Source organism: Trachypithecus francoisi, unplaced genomic scaffold (assembly GCF_009764315.1).
Source record: "Trachypithecus francoisi isolate TF-2019V2 unplaced genomic scaffold, Tfra_2.0 Lachesis_group16, whole genome shotgun sequence".
Taxonomy (NCBI): Eukaryota; Metazoa; Chordata; class Mammalia; order Primates; family Cercopithecidae; genus Trachypithecus; species Trachypithecus francoisi.
The window spans coordinates 49,615,592-49,640,103 of record NW_022681461.1 but is presented as its reverse complement, the minus strand read 5'-3'; the positions used below and the strand labels follow the sequence as shown (position 1 = coordinate 49,640,103).

The 24,512-nt window shown below is 41.5% G+C and overlaps 1 protein-coding gene and 1 long non-coding RNA gene across 4 annotated transcripts in view; one reads left to right on the top strand and one right to left on the bottom strand.

Moving 5' to 3' along the window:
• Positions 1–24,512, top strand: part of SLC24A2 (solute carrier family 24 member 2) — a 303,081-nt gene that overhangs the window by 235,756 nt on the left and 42,813 nt on the right. For all 3 annotated transcript variants that reach the window (XM_033237445.1, XM_033237447.1, XM_033237446.1), the window contains one exon: positions 2,868–2,986. In XM_033237445.1, coding sequence (XP_033093336.1) covers positions 2,868–2,986 — 119 coding nt within the window. The remainder of the gene's footprint in view (positions 1–2,867; positions 2,987–24,512) is intronic.
• Positions 12,921–24,512, bottom strand: part of LOC117098630 — a 49,261-nt gene continuing 37,669 nt past the window's right edge. Inside the window, exon 3 of the long non-coding RNA XR_004443499.1 lies at positions 12,921–13,152. This is a non-coding gene — a long non-coding RNA (uncharacterized LOC117098630). The remainder of the gene's footprint in view (positions 13,153–24,512) is intronic.

Here is a 24,512-nt window from a genome sequence, read left to right as displayed (position 1 = left end):
AATTACTCTACTACAAAGACACATGCACACGTATGTTTATTGCGGCACTATTCACAATAGCAAAGACTTGGAATCAACCCAAATGTCCATCTGTGACAGACTGGATTAAGAAAATGTGGCACATATACACCATGGAATACTATGCAGCCATCAAAAAGGATGAGTTTGCATCCTTTGTAGGGACATGGATGCAGCTGGAAACCATCATTCTTAGCAAACTATCACAAGAAGAGAAAACCAAACACCGCATGTTCTCACTCATAGGTGGGAACTGAACAATGAGATCACTTGGACTCGGGAAGGGGAACATCACACACTGGGGCCTATCATGGGGAGGGGGGAGGAGGGAGGGATTGCATTGGGAGTTATACATGATATAAACGTTATGCACATGTACCCTAGAACTTAAAGTATAATAAAAAATAAAAAAAAAAAAAAGAAAATAGTGTGTGTCTAATGCTTTTCAAAGTAAGTCCAAGATTTATTTTCATATTTTCTTTTATTATGAACCTTCAGCCTGCTGTGTAAAAGCACTTTATAAGCTCAGATGTGCACACACAGGTTAGGTATTAGGCCTGGCAGGCAGTCTCTGCTCATCTGTTCATCTCTGTTCTTGGACATCTTAACTCCCCTTTTACCCAGTATTCTGTGTTGCTAGGGTCAATTTGACCATTGCAGGCTGATCCTAAGCTTGTATCACATCAACCAATAGACTTCTCCAAACAGTTTTATTCACCCAAGGTTTTTTGTTTTTTTTTTTTGAGTCTCGCTGTGTCTCCCAGACTGGAGTGCAGTGGCGCCATCTCGGCTCACTGCAAGCTCCGTCTCCCAGGTTCATGCCATTCCCCTGCCTCAGTCTCCCCAGTAGCTGGGATTACAGGCACCCACCACCACGCCCGGCTAATTTTTTGTATTTTTAGTAAAGACAGGGTTTCACCGTGTTAGCCAGGATGGTCTCAATCTCCTGACCTCGTGATCCACCCACCTCGGCCTCCCAAAGTGCTGGGATTATAGGTGTGAGCCACCACGCCTAGCCGGTTCTTAATATTTTTTTATTTAAATAATTGAATCAAGCATACTAAGATAAACTGGCATAGCTACAGATAGCACAACATCACATACATATCGCTGTCACTACTAAAAACTTGGAAAGATAAAGTAAATTTGAGTTTCTATGGTTTTCCATATTTAAATCTATTCGTGTGTCCATATTCCACAACTAAATACATAAAGAAACATAAATATTTCCCTATGATTTCCAAAATTTGGCTGCTTCAAACTCAACAATTTTTATGTAACTCTCAAATTATTTTCTTAAGCACCAGTGATGGAAATGTCTAGTCCCTCTGAAGTGGCTAGAAGAAAAAAGAAAGCATATTCTCATGTTTCACGAGCAGGTGATACTGCTCGGATCTGATACTGATGAGCATTCTGATACCCCCAGCAATCCTGACAGCATACTACAGCCTCATTCCATCCCAAAATCCTTGATTTGACCCAAAACAGCTAGAGTGTGTGCTCTCAATAGGAACCTTTTAATTTCCCTCCCAATGAAGTCCCAGCAGACCTCAGTGGTGCTGGAACATTGATCACCTGGAGGTACTCCTCTTTGTCATGACAAAAAAATTATTCTAGTGAAAGGCAGGCACTATAAGGATCCAAATAGTTTATGCTTCTTGGTTGCTCTGTACAAGGCACTATGCTAAGTGTTTTATATGCATTTTCTTATTTAATCTTTACAGAAATACTCTTTGATCATATTGTTTTTGTTAGTGGTAGTAGTAGCAACAATAATAGTACTAGTAGTATTGTTACCATCACCCCAATTTTACAGATGAAGAAACTGAATTTCAGAGAGGTTGAGTCACTTGCAAAGGGTGAAACAGCACAAGTTGTAGATCCAGAATTTGAAGCCAGGCCTGTCTGATTCCCAGTGTTACAGACTCCCAGTGCTTAACCATTACCCTAGAGTCACTTCTCAAGTGTCAAATCTGCACTTGCTGACCCTCTGGCTTTACTCTAGCTAAATGTTCTCTCTGATTTAGGAATGGCACAGCCTTTGGCCTCTATTACTTGTCCATGCTCCCCTTGCCTTGCCTGCAATAGGATGCTCAGGTGTGGAGTGTGCTAAGCAGCATTCACCAGGCTGCCCTGCCCATGGCCACCTAGGCACTGGAAGAGTTTCCACTCACAGAGCCTGAATTACAGCTGAACATAATGTCCCTGGGAGGTCAACCTGTCGAACCCCCTTATTTCACAGATAAGGTTCCCAAGTCCCAGAGGAAGAAGGGGACTAGCCTAAGGTGGCAGCCTGATCAAAGCAGAGTAAAGTCTAGGACCCTGAAGCCCTAGCTAATATCCTTTCCAGAGTACAGTATGAAAGAAATTACTGTAAGAAAATATCTGAAGGGTACAGTCCCAGGTGTAAACAATATTATGTAGATTGGGTGTGGTTTTGGTTTTAAAATGTCTATGTTCATGTTTCCTGAATAGCTAGTTGGTAAATTTGCCTAGGCTCAAGAAAGGCATACCATGGGAGCTGATAGGGCCCTCAAGGTAAAATGTCATGCCACAGCGGGAAGTCAGGGTGCTATTAAGGGAGCAGGCCGTATGCTGAAAGACATGGGGAAGAACGGTAAAAATCCTTTCCTGCTTGGCTCAATATCAGCCCTGGGACTTATCGCCCCTGGGACACCACTATCCTCCACTTTAGCCCAACATTTTAAGAAGCTCTTTTCAATATTACTCTTTACCCCCATTGATTCCATTTGCTTGCTTTCTCTCTCTCTCTCTCTCTCTCTCTCTCTCTCTCTCTCTCTCTCTCTCTCTCTCTCTCCGTGTGTGTGTGTGTTTAAATTATATCACAGAAAAAATTGAGCTTCCAAACAGCAACAGCACAGATGTTGAAATGACACCATCCAGTGATGCTTCAGAACCTGTACAAAATGGAAATCTCTCCCACAACATTGAAGGTGCAGAAGCCCAGGTATGGCTTTTCTCCATTGCTCTTCTGGGCTGTTGTCCTAGCATGGCAGCACAGACACTGTATTCTCCTTGGAAGCCCCAGCTCTCAGCTGCACAGGAATCAGGTAGGGCCTTATTCATCCTTGTGTGTATTTCCCAGTGCCACCCCAGGGTTCCATAAGCAGCAACCTCTACATTTATTGAATGAATATGAATATTCTCTAAGCCACTGTTTCTCCAGGTGAGGTTGGAAGACTCATGCATCAGCATCTCCTGGGGATGAAATGCAGATCCCTGGGCCATATGCTAGGTGTGATGAAACAGGATCACTGGGAAAGCAGCACATAGGAATTAGCATTTTTAATTAGTATCCAAGGTGATTTTTAATGTATGATAAAGCTTGATACCTGCTGCAGTCTAATCCTTTCTCTGTGTCTTTAAGGTCAGTGTTAAGTAATAGAGAAACCACAGCCATCAGACTTCAGTGAGCCCCCTTTGGCTTTCTCTCTCCCTGTGGTTGAAATTAACACTCTCTGGCCCAACCCATTATTCAATATCACAACAACTTGAGCTGTTTAGTCTAGCAGTTGTAAAACCTAACATTTATCAAACACCTACTATTTGCCACAGCTTTGGTACTAGGCATTTTACATATGTATTAGTCCATTTTCACACTGCTATAGAGAACTTATGAAGAAAAGAGGTTTAATTGACTTATAGTTCCACAGGCTTAACAGGAAGCATGACTGAGAGGCCTCAGGAAACTTATAATCGTGGCAGAAGACGAAGGGGAAGCAAGCATGTCTTACCACGGCAGAGCAGGAGAAAAAAAGAGTGAATGGAGATGTGCCATATGCTTTCAAACAACCAGATCTCATGAGAACCCATTCCCTATCACGAGAATAGCAAAGGGGAAATCTGCCCCGATTCAGTCACCTCCCACCAGGCTTCTCCCCCCAACACATGGGGATTACAATTTGAGATGAGATTTGGGTGGGGACACCGAGTCAAACCATATCAACATATGTTATGACCTTTAACCTCACAGCTGAAGGTGTAGGCATGAGTAGCTCCATTTTTTTTTTTTTTTTTTTTTTTTTTGAGACGGACTCTCTGTTACCCAGGCTGGAGTGCAGTGGTGCAATCTCAGCTCACTGCAACCTCTGTCTCCTGGGTTCAAGTGATTTTCCTGCCTCAGCCTCCTGGATAGCTCGCACCACCACACCTGACTTTTTTTTTTTTTTTTTAATGCATTTTTAGTAGAGTTGGGGTTTCACCATGTTGACCAGGCTGGTCTTGAACTTCTAACCTCAGGTGATCCACTTGCCTTGGCCTCCCAAAGTGCTGGGATTATAGGTGTGAGCCACTGCACCCAGCTAGTAGTTCCATTTTACAGTTGAGGAAACTGAAGCTCAGTGAAATGAAATAGTTAATTGGGATTACCTAGTTTGTAGATGGTAGAGCTGAGATTTCATCTCAGGACTGTCCAACTGTACTATTTCCACCACTCCCTCTAGAACACAGTTGCTCAAAACATAGGCAGAACCACCTTTGGTGCTTGTTAGATTTCTGGATCTCATCCTGATCAGGTGAATCAGAATTTCTAAGACCTAGAGCCCCAAACTTGCATGTTAATTAGGCATTTTAAAACTTGCATTTTACCTAGCTCAGTGTTTCTCAAATTTTAATGTACTTACAAATTCTCTGGGGAGGTCATATTAAAATTCAGGTTCTGAATTTGTCAGGTCTGCCATGAGGCCTAGAGTCTGCAGTTCTAATGAGCTCCCCAGTGATGCTGATGCTGCTGGTCCAAGGACCATACTTGGGAGTAGCACTACCCTAAAATTTGAAAGCACTCTCCAGACAGAATTTCCCCCAATGAGCTGAAAAGTGATACAGTACCTGCGAATAGAAACCAGACTACAGTCAATATAACCCAGCAGCCATTACTTAAGGAAAAAAAATGCTAATTGTTGCCTGTTACCCTTATTCTGATAGAAATTATGTATTTCTTTCCTAAGGAAAGTTCCTTAATTTAACAGAAAGAATAAAGAATAAAGAAGGAGCCTGCTGCTCCTTCTGCCCTTGTCTCCTCTGCCTTCAACGCTCCTTACCTTCCTGCCCAGAGCCCTGTGGTTCCTTTGCATTAGCTCAAGAGTGAGCTGGCAGAGCAGTTTATGTCCACATGGATAAGCAGCGTGTGACAGCAGGAGGCAGGCCCCAAGGACATCTGGCTGCCCTTGGGGATGGCACGATCACAGGTGTGCAGAGGGCAGCCTCATCCCCATGCCTCTCCATCTGGCTGACAGAGGGACATCTGTGCCCCTGCAAGGGAGGACCTTGCTGCAGGGGAGCAAAAGAGTCCCAGATGACCCCTCTCTGAGCAGAGCTGTGCCCCTAGGTCTCCACAAAGGGGAACAGGACAGATTTGTGCACCACCCTGCTAGGCTCAGAGTTCAAGAGCAATCAGGTCTTCATTTGCAATCAGGTGACCTGGGCCTGCAGGTCACCATGGCCCACTGTAGGACAGCCTGGTAGTGAATTCTAGATCCACCAGGGTCAAGTCACCTAGCTTCCCTGAGCTTTAATTTAGTCGCCTCATCTGTGAAGTACAGATAGTAACAGTACTTGCCTCATTGCAGCTATCATAAGGGTTAAATGAAATAATGTACATAAAGCCCTTATTAGAGTTAGATGCTAGATATTCATATTATGTATTCATATTTATCATTAAAACACCATTCAAGGTATCCTTTCCCTGAAGGAGCTCATTATACATAAAGTGAAAAGGTTTTATGTATATAATATTTAGGGAGCATTCAGGACATAATAATCAGTGAATGTTTGTGGTATATATGACCTGGTGTGATCTTAGAGGTCTATACAAAGTGCTCTGAGAGCCTGCCCGAGGAAGAAGTTGGTCCTAACTAGGGGAGATATAAAAACTCCATAGAAGAGGCAACATTCAAGCTGGGTGTTGATGGGTGAGTAGAAGTTTGTCCCTCAAAGAAGAAAGAAATAACCAAAATGACATGTGCAAAGGTGTAAAGCCTTAAAAGGGAAAGTCATGTTTAGTGATTAGAGAGAAAGATGATAGAACTGGAGCCTAAAATACAAGGTGAGGAGTAAGGAGATATCTACTAGAAAAGGTAAGTTGGCTTGAATTTCTTCCGTTGTTTATCTAATCAGAAAATTGATTGTTTATCTAATATGTGTCAGACAGTGTACTGGGCACTGGAGATGCCCACATGTTCTAGCAAAGCAGAGAATATAAACACAACCCAATGTGATTATACATGGCCACAAAGGCCATGAACGAAACAAAGCAGTGTGATAGGATGGAAGGAAAGTGGAGAAGCTCCTGTGGGTTGGGAGATGAGGGAAGGCCTCCAAGGAAATGGCATTTGAACCGAGACTGAAGTTCAAGAAGGAGCCAGCCAAGGGAACAGCACCCACAAAGGCAGAAATAAACTTAGTTGTTTCAGAAACAGAAAAATCAGTATGGCTGGAGAGTGTGTGGAAGGAGGAAGCATGGTAGCGATGAACTCAGAGAGGAGGGCCAAGCAGAGCTGGTAGGCCTTGTAGATCATGATAGGGAAGTTGACTTCTGTCTAGGGCAGCAAGAAGCCATTGGAAGTTAGCAGATGTGATTTGCACTTGTGACAGATCCCTGGCGCCATGGTGTCTTAGAGGTTGGATTTGGGGGAAGGAGGGTTTATGGCAATAGTGGAGCAAAGAGGTTGTTGCAGGCGTTGAGGAAAAGAGCTAATGATGACATGTACTGGTGTGACAGACATGGAGGAGAGGAGAAGTATGTGGATCATGAAGGACATTGTGTGCACTGCCAACCAGTCTGGACTTCACCCTCTCGGGAGTGGGGAAGTGTAGAAGATTTAGAGGGAGCAGTGACAGCATCAGATTGTTTTATAGAAAGACGGTTCTCTTAGAATGGTCAAGAGGGATCAGAATAGAAAAATACTAGACAAAGGGAGGCGAGGTAAGAACCTGTTGGTTCCGGGATTGGCACACTGTGGTCCACGGGCCATATCTGACCTGCAGCCTGTTTCTGTACGACACATGAGACAAGAATGGGTTTTACATTTCTAAAGCTTTTTTTAAAAAGGGAGCAATAGCAGCATCTGTGACAGAGACCATATGGACCTCAAAGCCTAAAATATTTACTATCTGGCCCTTTACAGAAAAAGTTTACCCATCCTTAGTTTCAACCATCTGTCTTAAAAAACAGAAAGAAAAAAAAAGGAATGAGAAGCTCTTCATGTACTGCTATGAAATGACCTCCTATACATGTTGTTTAGTGAAAAAGGCAACATGCCAAATTGTATCCAGTATATTATATTCGTACACTGAAAAAAAGGGAGAAGGGAAATAGCATACAAGCATTTGCTTGGAATGCTGTCAAATAACTAGTCATGCTACTTACTTCCAGAACAGGGCCCTGGGCAGTAGGAAACTGGGATGGAAAGGAAGCTTTTTAAAATGCACCCTTTTATAAACTTTTGAATGTTGAACCAGGCAATTGCATTACCTTTTCAAAAAAAATGCAACACTACTAAAAATAATAATGGGTTAAAGGAATACAGGAGTAGTGTACTTTGGTCCCTATAACACAGACTGAGGATGGACCACCTGAATTCAAATCCTAGCTCTGCTGCTTACCAGCTGTGTAATCCTGAACAAGTGACTTAACCTGTTATCCACTTTTCCTCTCTGTGAAACAGGGATAATAATGGTGTCTGTCTCATAGCACTGTTGTGAGGATAAATGCTCTTAGAACAGTTCTTGGCACATTGTAAGCACTGCATAGGTGTGTGCTACTATTAGCAGTACTAAGATTTTTTTAATGGCTATTGAGTAGTGCAGGTGGCAAGGTGTCTATTGGTAGACCATGTATGAGCTGCAGTATGAATGGCAATGGCTGGATTTGAGAACCATTTCTGAGCCAGAATTGGGAAGATTTTGGTATTGACTTGGTCATAGAAAGTGAAGAAAAGGAAGCTGCAGATGCTGCTGAGGTTTCCAGGCTGGAAAGTCTGGGTGATGGGATGAATTAGGGCTGGGCCTCCAGAGTCAGAAGGAAAATGTGAATGCGGGATGATCAGGCCACCTGAAGCACAGTTTCATGGACATGATTCAATGCCTTTTCATTTTGTTAGTTTTATTTCCTTTTGAGTTGTAGTTTTAGCAAGCTCCATGAAAAGTGGGGTATGCGTCCTGACTTTATTAATGGAAATTATGAGCCCCATGCACCATACTCATTGCTGTTATTCTCCTGAGAGTTTAGCCTGCCTTGTGTAATTAACCTGCTGTTTTAAAAACCCTATTTACAAGTGAACTAATTTCACATTGTCACCTCATCTCCGAGAGGTTGCTGCCATACAGTCTTTACCGTGGCAATGGAGAGCGTTTTTAAAATACTCTCTCACAGAGGAATGAAGTTTTTGCTTCATTTGTATATTCTGTGGAACCAAAAAATAGTATGACTTTTTAAATGGCTGAGTGATAATTATCTTTGCCCAGTAACTGCTGATCCAATGTTGTTGATTCCAACACTGAGAAATCTGATCTGGGATGCCACTGAGAATTTATCAACCTTCTCAAATTTTTGATGTTGAGAATTTAGCCAGGTTTGAAAGACAATTCAAGGCAATATGCTCTCCCACCCAGAACCCAGCATTTTCTAACATTTCAATTTTGCCAATCTAGATGGGTGATTTGCACTTGGCCCACATACACTGCAAAACTGCCTGCCTGCTGCATCATAATCCCCGCTGCTGTGACACATCAAAACCCTTTAAATATGCTCACAAATGAGGGTAGAAGGAGGAGAGACTTGCAAATTCCTTAGTTCTAAAATCTAAAACTTCAACTTTTAATAACTGTGTCCTATATTTTCACTTAGCATGAGACAACTTTTTATGTGTTTCCGTTTTTATTTCATTTCACTTCTAAGATTTCCCTCTGTCCTTAGGGAAATCAGAATTGTCCCTGCTTTGGCTAAGAGCTTCCCAGGCGCACCTGTGGGCAAACAGTTATATAAGAAAATCACATTCCTAGGAATGTGATTGATTGATTGACAGATACAGAGATAGGTAGATAGATAACAGATGGTTGGAGATAGAGAATGTGTAAAATGCAAGTGCTTTTATTCTCACTTTACAATTCAAATATTACTTTGCCATATTAAGCTCTTCCTTTCTCGGGAATTCAGCTCTGACTTATTTCTCCATACTGTTATCTTTACCTATACTCAGTGGAGTTTTTAAGATCTGCTTTTATAAAGCCTCATAATGCTGATAAAAATGTTTGAGTTTTATGTCACAAAGTGAAGAATGAGTAGGGGAAACAGGATGCAAGTGACTGTGGTTTTTTATTTCTCTTTTTAAAAAAAGAAATGCTCAAAAATATCTTCCTACTATTAAATTTAGATCTCTGAGGTTGATTTTTAAAAACATGTCATGGCCAGGCATGGTGGCTCACACCTGTAATCAATCCCAGTTTTGGGAGGCCGAGGCAGGTGGATCACTTGAGCTCGGGAGTTCAAGACTAGCCTGGACAACATCACAAAACCCTATCTCTACCAAAAATACAAAAATTTAGCAGGGCATGGTGACATGCACCTGTGGTTCTAGCTACTTTGGAGTCTGAGGTCAGAGGATCACTTGAGCCCAGGAGGCAGAGGCTACAGTGTGCCATGATCACCCTAGTGCACTCCAGCCTAGGCGACAGAGGAGACCCCATCGAAAGGAAGGAAGGGTCATTATGAAAACCAACAGTTTTGTTACAGATTGTTGGAAGGAGGGAAGGTCATTATGAAAATCAGAAGGTTTATTACAGACTGTTGTTGTCATTGTTGTTTAAAGTTGCAGCTATGATTTTAGACCCTCTTTGGAAGATTTTGTAATAAATGTTGGTCAAAAATTGTTAGCTCAGATAGGGATTTCTAAGATTATCCAAGCATTTGGTACCTGGAATTCATATGATGTCTTTCTCCCTAAAATATTATCCTTAGTAAGCAAACATTTAAGTTCTTAGCAGTGGTGAGGTTTAATACAGGGTTTGGGAACCTCCAAAGAGAAAGTCACCTTTCTAAATAATTAAGGGGTAACAGCCAGGTCCACCATTTTGAAAGTTTAAAAATAGGCAAGAACTGCATTTCCCTGGTTTTTCAATCTCCTGGAACATCAATCAAGTATAATAAGAGGTTCTGCCACCCAAGATTGGCTCACACCTGTAATCAATCCCAGTTTTGGGAGGCCGAGGCAGGTGGATCACTTGAGCTCGGGAGTTCAAGACTAGCCTGGACAACATCACAAAACCCTATCTCTACCAAAAATACAAAATTTAGCAGGGCATGGTGACATGCACCTGTGGTTCTAGCTACTTTGTAGCTAGAAGTAAAGGCATTGGTGAAAAGTGGGGTGTGTGTATTTGTGTCTGACACCACTAGAACATAAGAGCAGTGCTGGGGGAGATACCAAAGCTGAATAGTGAAAGAAGTAAGAATAGCAAAAGACTCTTCATCGGACTGTTTAGTTTTTTTTTAGGGTTGGGGTCTTGTACCATCACTCAGGCTGGAGTGCAGTGGCGCAATCATGGCTTACTGCAGCCTCCAACTTCTGGGCTCGAGTGATCCTCCCACCTCAGCTTCACAAGTACCTAGGACTACAGGTGCACACCACAATGCCCAGTTAATTTTTTTAATCTTTTGTAGAAATGGATCTTGCTGTGTTTCCCAGGCTACTCTCCAACTCCTGGCCTCAAGTGATCCTTCTATCCAGACCTCCAAAAGTGCTGGAACTACAATTGTGAGCCACCATAACCCAGCCCAGATTGGATTTTTTTAAGGCCCGAACAGTGTTAGTGCTATGACTACCTTAGAAGAGAAATCCACTAGTGTCAGAGCAAGCAAAAATTAGGAATTTTTTACTGACCGGGCCTTGGCACATGGGTTCCATTTTCTGAAGTGGATTTTTTTTCTGTTAATCTGTACATACATATTTTTTAGGAAAAACTGGGGTCCAGTTCCTGTATGTGATGACCTGAAAAATATTGACCAACTGCTTAAGATGCACTCAAGAGGCCTTTAACACATTTAAAAGATGAAATAGATATAGATGAAATAGATATAGATCAGACTCTAGAGTTTCTGCCTTAATTTGAATATTGACAAAGAATTATATATTCGCTGAGAATCTCGCTATTAAAAATGCCACTTGTCATTGTGCTTTCTGAAGGAGTTTGAAGAATGTCTATTAATTGTTCCCATAATATACATTAAGGGCTATTAATAAAAAAGAAAAAACTCCATTACCACTCTGGAAAGAAATACTACCATTAGTATTACTGTTCCTATGAGTAATTTTAATACAGTTGATAATAAGATGATGAAAATGGTTTCTGAATTATTTTTTATGATTCTCCAGTTAGCTTTTATGTTAGCAAATCTCTTATGGATTTTATCAGCAAGATTTAAGGATTTACAAAGCCCATGAAAACAACAAAATCCAATTTACTCTAGTAATACAGAAAGAAAGCCATCTCATCCATAAGTTGCACCTAGAATCGTTGGAAAAAAATGCAAAATGAGGGAAAACAGTTGCATTCCACCAGACTCTTCAGAAGGCATTCTGCATGATTACAGAATGGTTTCTCAGCCTCTTGGAAAAGTTAGGTCCAGACAGCTTCATCACTCACAGCAAGATATTTTGAAACCTTGATTTCAGTTCAGTCTTGTCCAAGATTAAGTTGTTTTCAGGAGGCCATTAGTGCATGAAACCTTCTCATGTTGTGTTTAGGGTGCCAAATTCCTGATTTTTTTCCATCTATATATAAAACAAACCATATGATGATATTATAAAGGGAGTAAATTATTTTCTACCACCAGGCAAGCAAAGATTTATCATTTTTAAGAAGTCTGTTTTCGGCCAGGAGTAGTGCCTCATGCCTGTAATCCCAGCACTTTGGGAGGCCGAGGCAGGCAGATCACGAGGTCAGAAGGTCAAGACCATCCTCGCTAACACGGTGAAACCCCATCTCTACTAAAAATACAAAAAATTAGCCAGGTGTGGTGGCACGCACCTGAAGCCCCAGCTACTTGGGAGGTTGAGGCAGGAGAATCCCTTGACCCCGGGCGGTGGAGGTTGCAGAGAGCCGAGATCGCACCACTGCACTGCAGCCTGAGCAACAGAGCAAGACTCCATCTCAAACAAACAAACAAAAAAAGGTCTTTTTTCCACTTAACTGTTAGCTCTGTTGGTTTAGGATGTTCACATAGAAGGCAAAACAAATGTCTCAGATGGCATTGCCTTCCAAAAAAGAAACACGTAAACTTACCTCCTTTTCACTTATCTTATGGATAAGTGATAGGAAAGTAGATGATAAGAAAAGAGTACAGAGAATTAGTTGGTTAAAAAATACAAATAAATACAGGCTGGGTGTGGTCGCTCACACCTGTAATCCCAGCACTTTGAGAAGCCAAGGTGGGCAGATCACTTGAGGTCAGGAGTTCAAGACCAGCCTGACCAACATGGTGAAAACCCATCTCTACTAAAAATACAAAAAAAAAAGTTAACCAGGTATGGTGTCTGGCACTTGTCATCCCAGCTACACAGGAGGCTGAGGAAAGAGAATCGCTCAAACCTGGGAGGCAGAGGCTGCAGTGAGCCAAGATCGTGCCACTGCACTCCCACCTGGGTGACACAGCAAGACTCTGTCTCAAAAAAAAAAAAAAAAAAAGTATATATATATACACACACACACACACATATACACACACACACACATACACAAATGCAAAGACAGAGAAATTAAAAGAACAAAGATAAAGAGTTCTAAGGCTCAAAAGAATGAGTGGAAAAAAGGGCAATTTAAAAATAAAGTGAACGCAATGATTTATTTCAAAGCCAAAAAGATCTATTCAAAAAGGAGATCTTTGAAAAAGATAAACATGCATATGGGCATTGTATTAGTCTACTGGGGCTACCAGAATAAAATACCATAGACTTGGTGGCTTAAACAGCAGCTTATTTTCCCACAGATCTGGGGGGTTGGAAGTCCAAGATCAAGGTTCTGGCAAATTCAGTCTCTGGTAAGGGCTTCCTTTTTGGGTTGCAGATGACTGCTGTCTCATTATGTCTTCACGTGGCTTTCCCTTGGTGCACATGCACCCTGGGGGGAAAGAGAGGGACATAGAGACAGAGAGCACAAGCCTTCTGGGATTTCTTATGATTCTATCGAATCAGGGCCCCACCCTTATTACCTCATTTAACCTTAATCACTTCATTAGAGGCCTCATCTCTGAATACAGCCACACTGTAGGGAGTGGAGTTTGGGCATATGAATTGGGGGTTGGAGGGAGGGCTCATAAACTTTCAGTCTATAACAGTCAATAGGGACTGACATCAGTATTCAGTAACTGAACTTTTCTGAATACAGCTCTCTGGTTTTCTGTCATGTGGTCTAACAGTTTTTCTTCTTCCAGATTCCCCCTGTTTTCACCCGTTTTCAAAGGGGAAAAAGCAAATGATGCTTTATCCTCAGCCTTAGAGCCCTTAGGAAAGCCATCCCAGAACTCAGGTTTGCTTTGGAAGTGACTCACAGCACACCTTGTTTGGTGAGTCCTAAACTACAGTGTCAGGGTGCCAAAAGTTCATTTTCCATGTGTCACTTAGAGATTTTGAGGTCAGCTGTTTGGGTCTGTAAGACCAAAATGATCCACAACCCAGTAGTGAATAATGCTGTAGGTCAGTCTTCCATATTTAAATTTCAAGTATAATGTTCTATTTTCATAATCCATTGACATAATGAAGGCCATTAGTATGCTGACCCCACTAATTAGGCAATATGTTTAGGAAACCATGGAGGCGAGAACAACTTACTATTCCTGAGCCAGCCAGTGTTTTGGGTGGGAGTTTATAGGTATTTCTTTTGTGAAATGCGTACTGTGATTTAAGCTTACAAAATGAAGAGTGTTCTATGGAATGTTTCTGGGGAGGCACCTTTTACTTGGCAAAGAGTTGTTGATTTCGGAGCGTTTCCCTCTTTCAACGTGTGACTGTGCATTTTTGGTAATTTTACCTTCAAGAGTTCCAACTCTACCATTGTTTTCAGCTCTGCACAAAACACAGAATTAAGGTGTCACAATATTATGAGTCTTGACACCTGCTTAGCAGCTTTGTTTCTGATAGAATATCTACTTAAAGCTTGCCTACTGGAATAAAATCATATTTTCTCCTTAGGGCTGTGAATTTTTCCCTTTCATCTTATTTACAAAGGCTTTCTATTTATTCATATTGCCTGAGAGAATAAGAAATTATTGATATTGGGGGACACACCCAAGATGGCCGAATAGGAACAGCTCCAGCCTCCAGCTCCCAGCGTCAGCAACACAGAAGATGGGTGATTTCTGCATTTTCAACTGAGGTACCAGGTTCATCTTACTGGGGCATGTCAGACAGTTGACACTGGTCCGCAGGTACAGCCCGACCAGCAAGAGCTGAAGCAGGGCAAGGCATCGCCTCACCTAGGAAGCGCAAGGGGGAAGGGAATTCCTTTTCCTAGCCAAAGGAAATTGAGACACACAACACCTGGAAAATCGGGTAACTCCCACCCTAATACTGCACTTTACCAAGGGTCTTAGCAAATGGCACAGCAGGAGATTATATCCCACACCTGGCCCAGAGGGTCCCATGCCCACGGAGCCTCCCTCATTGCTAGCATAGTAGTCTGAGATCTAACTGCAAGGCAACAGAGAGGCTAGGGAAGGGGCGCCCGCCATTATTGAAGCTTAAGTAGGTAAACAAAGCTACTGGGAAGCTAGAATTAGGTGGAACCCACCACAGCTCAAGGAGGCCGACCTGCCTCTGTAGACTCCTCCTCTGGAGACAGGGCATAGCTAAAGAAAAAGCAGCAGAAACCTCAGCAGAGGTAAATGCCCCGTCTGACAGCTTTGAAGAGTGCAGTGGATCTCCCAGCACAGAGGTTGAGATCTGAAAAGAGACAGACTGCCTGCTCAAGTGGGTCCCTGACCCCTGAGTAGCCTAACTGGGAGACATCCCCCACTAGGTGCAGACTGACACCTCACACGGCGGGGTACACCCCTGAGACGAAGCTTCCAGAGCAAGAATCAGACAGCAACACTCGCTGTTCAGCAATATTCTCTCTTCTGCAGCCTCCACTGCTGATACCCAGGCAACCAGGGTCTGGAGTGGACCTCAAGCAAACTCCAACAGACCTGCAGCTGAGGGTCCTGACTGTTAGTTTTCCTTCTAACAAACAGAAAGGACACCCACACCAAAACCCCATCAGTATATCACCATCATCAAAGACCAAAGGCAGATAAAACCACAAAGATGGGGAAAAAGCAGGGCAGAAAAGCTGGAAATTCAAAAAATCAGTGCATCTCCCCCTCCAAAGGAAAGCAGCTCATCGTCAGCAATGGAACAAAGCTGGACGAAGAATGACTGTCACGAGTTGAGAGAAGAAGGCTTCAGTCAATCAAACTTCTCAGAGCTAAAGGAGGAACTACATAACCAGCGCAAAGAAACTAAAAACCTTGAAAAAAGATTTGAGGAATGGCTAATTAGAATAACCAAAGTAGAGAAGACCTTAAAAGAACTGATAGAGATGAAAACCGTAACACGAGAACTACATGACAAATGCACAAGCTTCAGTAACCGACTCCATCATCTGGAAGAAAGAGTATCAGCGATTGAAGATCAAATGAATGAAATGAAGCAAGAAGAGAAGTGTAGAGGAAAAAGAAATGAACAACGCCTCCAAGAAATATGGGATTATGTGAAAAGACCAAATCTACGTCTGATTGGTGTGCCTGAAAGTGACAGGGAAAATGGGACCAAGTTGGAAAACACTCTGCAGGATATCATTCAGGAGAACTTCCCCAACCTAGTAAGGCAGGCCAACATTCAAATTCAGGAAATACAGAGAATGCCACAAAGATACTCCTCGAGAAGAACAACTCCAAGATACACAATTGTCAGATTCACCAAAGTTGAAATGAAGGAAAAAATGTTAAGGGCAGCCAGAGAGAAACGTCGGGTTACACACAAAAGGAAGCCCATCAGATAACAGCAGATCTCTTGGCAGAAACTCTCCAAGCCAGAAGAGAGTGGGAGCCAATATTCAACATTCTTAAAGAAAAGATTTTTCAACCCAGAATTTCATATCCAGCCAAACTAAGTTTCGTAAGTGAAGGAGAAATAAAATCCTTTACAAACAAGCAAATGCTGAGAGATTTTGTCACCACCAGGCTGCCCTACAAGAGATCCTGAAGGAGGCACTAAACATGGAAAGGAACAACAGGTACCAGCCATTGCAAAAACATGTCAAAATGTAAAGTCCAGTGATGCTAGGAAGCAACTGCATCAACTAGTGAGCAAAATAACCAGCTAATATCATAATGACAGGATCAAGTTCACACAACAATATTAACCTTAAAAGTAAATGGACTAAATGGTCCAATTAAAAGACACACACTGGCAAATTGGATAAAGAGTCAAGACCCATCAGTCTGCTGTATCCAGGAAACCCATCTCACATGCAGAGACACACATAGGCTCAAAATAAAGGGATGGAGGAAGATCTACCAAGCAAATGGAAAACAAAAATAAGCAAGGGTTGCAATCCTAGTCTCTGATAAAACAGACTTTAAACCATCAAAGATCAAAAGAGACAAAGAAGGCCATTACATAATGGTAAAGGGATCACTTCATCAGGAAGAGCTAACTACCCTAAATATATATGCACCCAATACAGAAGCACCCAGATTCATAAAGCAAGTCCTCAGAGACTTACAAAGAGACTTAGACTCCCATTCAATAATAATGGGAGAATTTAACACCCCACTGTCAACATTAGACAGATCAACGAAACAAAGTTAACAAGGATATCCAGGAATTGAACTCAAATCTGCACCAAGCGGACCTAATAGACATCTATAGAACTCTCCACCCCAAATCAACAGAATATACATTCTTCTCAGCACCACATTGCACTTATTCCAAAATTGACCACATAGTTGAAAGTAAAGCACTCCTCAGCAAATGTAAAAGAACAGAAATTATAACAAACTGTCTCTCAGGCCACAGTGCAATCAGACTAGAACTCAGGACTAAGAAATTCAATCAAAACCACTCAACTACATGGAAACTGAACAACCTGCTCCTGAATGACTACTGGGTACATAACGAAATGAAGGCAGAAATAAAGATGTTTTTGAAACCAACGAGAACAAAGATACAACATACCAGAATCTCTGGGACACATTTAAAGCAGTGTGGAGACGGATACTTATAGCACTAAATGCCCACAAGAGAAAGCAGGAAAGATCTAAAATTGACACCCTAACATCACAATTAAAAGAACTAGAGAAGCAAGAGCAAACACATTCAAAAGCTAGCAGAAGGCAAGAAATAACTAAGATCAGAGCAGAACTGAAGGAGATAGAGACACAAAAAACGCTCCAATAAATCAATGAATCCAGGAGTTGGTTTTTTGAAAAGATCAATAAAATTGATAGACCACTAGCAAGACTAATAAAGAAGAAAAGAGAGAAGAATCAAATAGATGCAATAAAAAATGATAAAGGGGATATCACCACCGACCCCACAGAAATACAAACTCCCATCAGAGGATACTATAAACACCTCTACGCAAATAAACTAGAAAACCTAGAAGAAATGGATAATTTCCTGGACACTTACACTCTCCTAAGACTAAACCAGGAAGAAGTTGAATCCCTGAATAGACCAATAGCAGGCTCTGATATTGAGGCAATAATTGATAGCCTACCACCCAAAAAAGTCCAGGACCAGATGGATTCACAGCTGAATTCTACCAGAGGTACAAGGAGAAGTTGGTACCATTTCTTCTGAAACTATTCCAATCAATAGAAAAAGAGAATCCTCCCTAACTCATTTTATGAGGCTAATATCATCCTGATACCAAAGCCTGACAGAGATACAACAAAAAAAAGAATTTTAGACCAATATCCCTGATGAACATTGATGCAAAAATCCTCAATAAAATACTGGCAAACCGAATCCAGCAGCACATCAAAAAGCCTATCCACCATGATCAAGTGGGCTTCATCCCTGGGATGCAAGGCTGGTTCAACATACGCAAATCAATAAACATAATCCAGCATATAAACAGAACCAAAGACAAGAACCACATGATTATCTCAATAGATGCAGAAAAGGCCTTTGACAAAATTCAACGGCCCTTCCTGCTAAAAACTCTCAGTCAATTGGGTATTGATGGAACTTATCTCAAAATAATAAGAGCTATTTATGACAAACCCACAGCCAATATCATACTGAATGGGCAAAAACTGGAAACATTCCCTTTGAAAACTAGCACAAGACAGGGATGCCCTCTCTCACCACTCCTAATCAACATAGTGTTGGAAGTTCTGGCTAGGGCAATCAGGCAAGAGAAAGAAATAAAGGGTATTCAATTAGGAAAAGAGGAAGTCAAATTGTCCCTGTTTGCAGATGACATGATTGTATATTTAGAAAACCCCATCATCTCTGCCCAAAATCTCCTTAAGCCGATAAGCAACTTCAGCAAAGTCTCAGGATACAAAATCAACGTGCAAAAATCACAAGCATTCATATACAGCAGTAACAGACAAACAGCCAAATCATGAATGAACTCCCATTCACAATAGCTTGAAAGAGAATAAAATACCTAGGAATCCAACTTACAAGGGATGTAAAGGACCTCTTCAAGGAACTACAAACCACTGCTCAGTGAAATAAAAGAGGACACAAACAAATGGAGAACACCATGCTCAAGGATAGGAAGAATCAATATTGTGAAAATGGCCATACTGCCCAAGGTAATTTATAGATGCAATGCCATCCCCATTAAGCTACCGACGACTTTCTTCACAGAATTGGAAAAACTACTTTAAAGTTCATATGGAACCAAAAAAGACCCTGCATTGCCAAGACAATCCTAAGCCAAAAGAACAAAGCTGGAGGCATCATGCTACCTGACTTCAAACCATACTACAAGGCTATAGTAACCAAAACAGCATGGTACTGGTACCAAAACAAAGATCTAGACCAATGGAACAGAACAGAGTCCTCAGAAATAATACCACACATCTATAGCCATCTGATCTTTGACAAACCTGACAAAAACAAGAAATGGGGAAAGGATTCCCTATTTAATAAATGGTGCTGGGAAAATTGGCTAGCCACAAGTAGAAAGCTGAAACTGGATCCTTTCCTTACTCCTTATATGAAAATTAATTCAAGATGAATTCGAGACTTAAATGTTAGACCTAAAACCATAAAAATCCTAGAAGAAAACCTAGGTAATACCATTCAGGACATAGGCATGGGCAAGGACTTCATGTCTAAAACACCAAAAGCAATGGCAACAAAAGCAAAAATTGACAAATGGGATCTAATTAAACTAAAGAGCTTCTGCACAGCAAAAGAAACTACCATCAGAGTGAACAGGCAACCTATAGAATGGGAGAACATTTTTGCAATCTACTCATCTGACAAATGGCTAATATCCAGAACCTATAAAGAACTCAATCAAATTTACAAGAAAAAAGCAAACAACCCCATCAAAAAGTGGGCAAAGGATATGAACAGACATTTCTCAAAAGAAAACATTCATACGGCCAACAGACACATGAAAAAATGCTCATCATTACTAGCCATCAGAGAAATGCAAATCAAAACCACGATGAGATACCATCTCACATCAGTCAGAATGGCAATCATTAAAAAATCAGGAAACAACAGGTGCTGGAGAGGATGTGGAGAAATAGGAACACTTTTACACTGCTGGTAAGACTGTAAACTAGTTCAACCATTGTGGAAAACAGTGTGGCGATTCTTCGAGAATCTAGAACTAGAAATACCATTTGACCCAGCCATTCCATTACTGGGTATATACCCAAAGGATTATAAGTCATGCTGCTATAAAGACACATGCACACGTATGTTTATTGCAGCAGTATTCACAATAGCAAAGACTTGGAATCAACCCAAATGTCCATTAGTGACAGACTGGATTAAGAAAATGTGGCACATATACACCATGGAATACTATGCAGCCATAAAAAAGGATGCGTTTGTGTCCTTTGTAGGGACATGGATGCAGCTGGAAACCATCATTCTCAGCAAGAACAGAAAACCAAACACCACATGTTCTCACTCATAGGTGGGAATTGAACAATGAGATCACTTGGACACAGGAAGGGGAACATCACACACCGGGTCCTATTGTGGGGAGGGGGGAGGGGGGAGCGATAGCATTAGGAGATATACCTAATGTAAATGATAAGTTAATGGGTGCAGCACACCAACATGGCACATGTATACATATGTAACAAACCTGCATGTTGTACACATGTACCCTAGAACTTAAAGTATAATTAAAAAAAAAGAAAGAAAAAGAAACTATTGATATCACTAAAGTCAATGAATGCTTGATAAATATTGGATAAGTGGACACATGGAGATACAAAATTTTTGCATTTTCCACCTTCAAATCAAATAATTGAATTATAGAATCATATTGCTGGAAATGTTATAATTCACTTAGTCAAGCTTTTTTTCTCCTACATGTCTTTGAAGAAATTGTTTTCCTAAATATTTACTTTAAATAACATTTGTTTGAGTGTTTACTATGTGCCAAACACTCTTCTAAGTGCTCTTCTTGGATTATCCTAGTTAATTTTATAACAACGATGTTATAAATTCCATTCTTTTACATTTAAGACAGCCTTAGGCTTGACTTCCTATTTAGTAGAAAACCATATGAAAAGTGGGTCTTTGTCTCTTGATCCCCTCTCCAACCATCCCTGCAATTAGGTAAGACACTCTCAAGATGTCTTCTCCTAAGGAGCCTCCCACACACTCACTGTAGGCACACACCTTTTTACCAGTTTCCAAGGAAATCTAATTGGAAAAATAAAACATCCCACCTTTGTCAGAGAGTATTTTTAATGCTTCAATAATGAAAGAGGAGGGAGGTAGGAGGAGAAGCAGATAGTTCCTTGCTTAAAGATGATGCTGTTTTTGTTGTGCATATTCTCTCATGGGGCTCTGTTGGCCTTTGAACACTGAATGTTGGAGTCTGAAAATAACCTATCTCCTATTTCAGTTCTTGCTAAAGTTAGCCCCAAGAAAGTTTATTGTTATAAAGGGCTTAATCCATCTTCTACAATGTCCCCCAGATATCCATTTTAGAAGTAGCCAGAGCAAGATTATCCACAGTTATGGGAATCAGGGGTGACATCAGCAATGAAGTGCACATAAAATCACAAGCCCTCATTTTGGCCATAGCACACTTGGTTGCCACCTCCTCCTACCTCAAACTGAGCTAAATCTCTATACTTTTTTCTTGGGTAGAGATGCTCAAGAACAAGTCTTTCTTCCTAACATATATTTGAGGTCCTGATATTCATTGATGACTTATCACCTGCACTTCATTTTTAAATTTGCACCTAGGAACTTGGAGATGTTACTCAGTGAGCTAAAGGAGAGAAGAGGGCATCTCAGTGGCCCCTACTCTCCACACACCCCCAGGTCTGCCCTTCATTTCACTTTCAATGCTGCTGTAAATGTTACATGACTCTGAGAAAAGGAAAAGAATGTAACCTTCAGATGTTTCTTATCAGCTTTTTAAAGAAATATGAGGCCGGGAACAGTAGCTCACACCCATAATCCCAGCACTTTGGGAGACCAAGGCAGGAGGATCACTTGAGTCAGCCTGGGCAACTAAGTGAGATCTTGTCTCTACAAAAAATAAACAAAAATTAGCCATGGTGGTACATACCTGTAGTCTCAGCTACTTGGGAGGCTAAAGTGGGAAGATTGCTTCAACCCAGGGAGATGGAGGCTGCAGTGAGCTGAGATCATGCCACTGCAATCTAGCACTCTAGTGTAGGTGGCAGAGTGAGACCCTGTCTCAAAAAAAAAAAAAAAAAATTGTGAGCCACTCAGACAATTAGAAATTAGATTTAGGCTCAAGAAAATAGGAAAAAAAAAAAGTCAATTAAATGCTTCATTGCCGGGGTCCGACCCACGGACCCAGGCTGCACAACAGATGAATAACATACTCAGACACCGATATTCAGTGAAAGAGCAGCTAGGGGGCCAGGCCACTCACAGAGCTGTGGCAGCCACACACCTTGACTAGCTGGTCCTGCCAGCATTTTTTCAGCACAGATTTAATGACAAAGGCTTTGAGTCAACACCACTACAGGGTAATTACACACAGATAATTAAAGGCCAGGTTTCTGGAGACATGAGTAAACAAACTATTCAGATAAACTCCCTTGTATTATTTTGCACCTATTTCTCGCCCTCTGTCCCAGGATGAGAGCCACCGCTTTCAGCTCATTCTTCCCCAAAGCTTTGCAAACCGCCCCCCGACCCGCAGGCCTTCCAAGAAGGTTTGCTTCTCTTTCCTGTAATTTCCTCTTACAATTTTTCCCACCACCCTGACTGAACTGTTACACTTCATGTTTGCTATACCTAACTTTTATTTTAATAGATTAAATTTATTACAAAACAAAGCTGAGAAGCCTGGTATGACTGGATGTAAAAACCATTTGTATCTATTTTTAGGACTGAGGAAAGGAGGGAGTGTGGAATAGGGGAAGATCCTTAAGCTGCGAGTTAGGGGTTACTGAGGGTTGGCCTGGCACTGCCACTTTTCTTCAACAGGTCACTCCATCTCAGGTTCCCTACCCATCAAATGAGGGGGCTGGTCTCAAGGACAAGACCTTTCCAATTCTGAAATTCTGGAGCTCCTTCTCTTGGGGCCTAAACTTCCTACTCTAAAGGACTGCAGACATCTATGATTGCAGCTTGTCTGTTGTGATCTATTATTGTCCATATGATTAACTGAGTAACAAGTTCTTGTACAGGAAGGTAACCCACATTAAAACATCCCGGGAGACAAAGAAGCTCTGCCTTGCAATAAGATAGTGTTTAAAGGTCTGGCAGGCCCTAGAAGCAGTGAGATGCACTAATGTTTTTAAAGGCAATGAATTATGTTTTTGCATAAATACGTAAGTGCTGATATTCTATTTTGAGCCAGCATCATGCCACACTGAAAGGGCTTCCCAGTGATAAGAGGTGGCCCTCCTAAGTGTTGAAGTGAGCCGGGAGAGAGATGTAAGAACTTCACTCCCAGCCTGAATCAAGCCTCAACTGGGATTTAGGCAAATCTGGGTGATCCTCTGAGATTGCTCCTTGTGAACTGGTGTTGAGATGTTATTACCAGTCAATAAAACTGAACTTGAATTAGGCCTATTTTCAGATGCCTCCTGGATTTTCACTTTAATTCTCTGACAGGAGAGATTGTGTTAAAGCGGATTCTCCTTCACTCTGGAATCTTGCTCAGTGCTCTTCACAGACAAAAAAAAGTAAGAAACTGTGTTGCCTCCAAGAAATATTTTTCTGGCTTCTGAGGCAAGCTCTGAACTTGTGAATCCAGCTCATGCCCCTCCACCTAAGACCTGATGTTTATTTGGGGGCAAACATCTATATCAAATTCAAGTGGAAAAAGTGTAAGATGCACATGCAAAGAAGCTGAATGGATTCTCATGATGCTATGAGAATCTGGACTGGCTACTGCTGTACCTCCATTTACCAGATAAAAATAAAGACAAGCTGATTTTATCCCTTCCAGTAGATGCAAACTGACCTCTGAAACTCTTCTTTTCTGTGCTCTGTAAGAGTTCTGATGGCCAAACCTCCAGATTTCAACCTCCAGTATTAATAAATGAGTCCTAGAAGGTGGTTATCCATTTGTTACCAGTTGTCACTTAGAATAACATTTATATTCTCTTTCTCAAGTCTTTTTTTTTCTTTGAGACGGAGTCTCTGTTGTCAGGCTAGAGTGCAGCAGCGAGATCTCAGTTCACTGCAACCTGTGCCTCATGGGTTCAAGTGATTCTCCTGCCTCAGCCTCCTGAGTAGCTGGGATTGCAGGCACCTGTCATCACACCCAGCTAATTTTTGTATTTTTAGTAGAGATGGGGTTTCACCATGTTGACCAGGCTGGTCTCAAACTCCTGATCTCAAGTGATCCACCTGCCTTGGCCTCCCAAAGTGCTGGGATTACAGACCTGAGCCACCGAGCCCAGCTGTCAAGTCTTTTCAACCTAATACAGTTACACTAAAATTTCTATTACACCACTGAAGTATGTTACATTTCTTTAGTCGTGCCTCACCTTTTTTCACAAGATTCGAGGCTACTTACAAAAATACGTCTAACGAAAAAGGATAAAATGAATGACTTTGAGAAAATACAGCTCAGGATGAGAAAGGACAGTAGTAAGACTGGAACACGGTGAGCACAGATCCAGCCCTGTCATTGTTGGGAGCAGGTTACAAATTTGGCTCTGAACTCTCCAGTGAACAAAGCAAAGAAACAATCCTATCAATTATATGACTCGCAGTATTTCTAAGATTTTTTAGTTTCTCAGAAGAAGTCCAACTTTTCTTAGTGCTGAGATGTGACAGCTA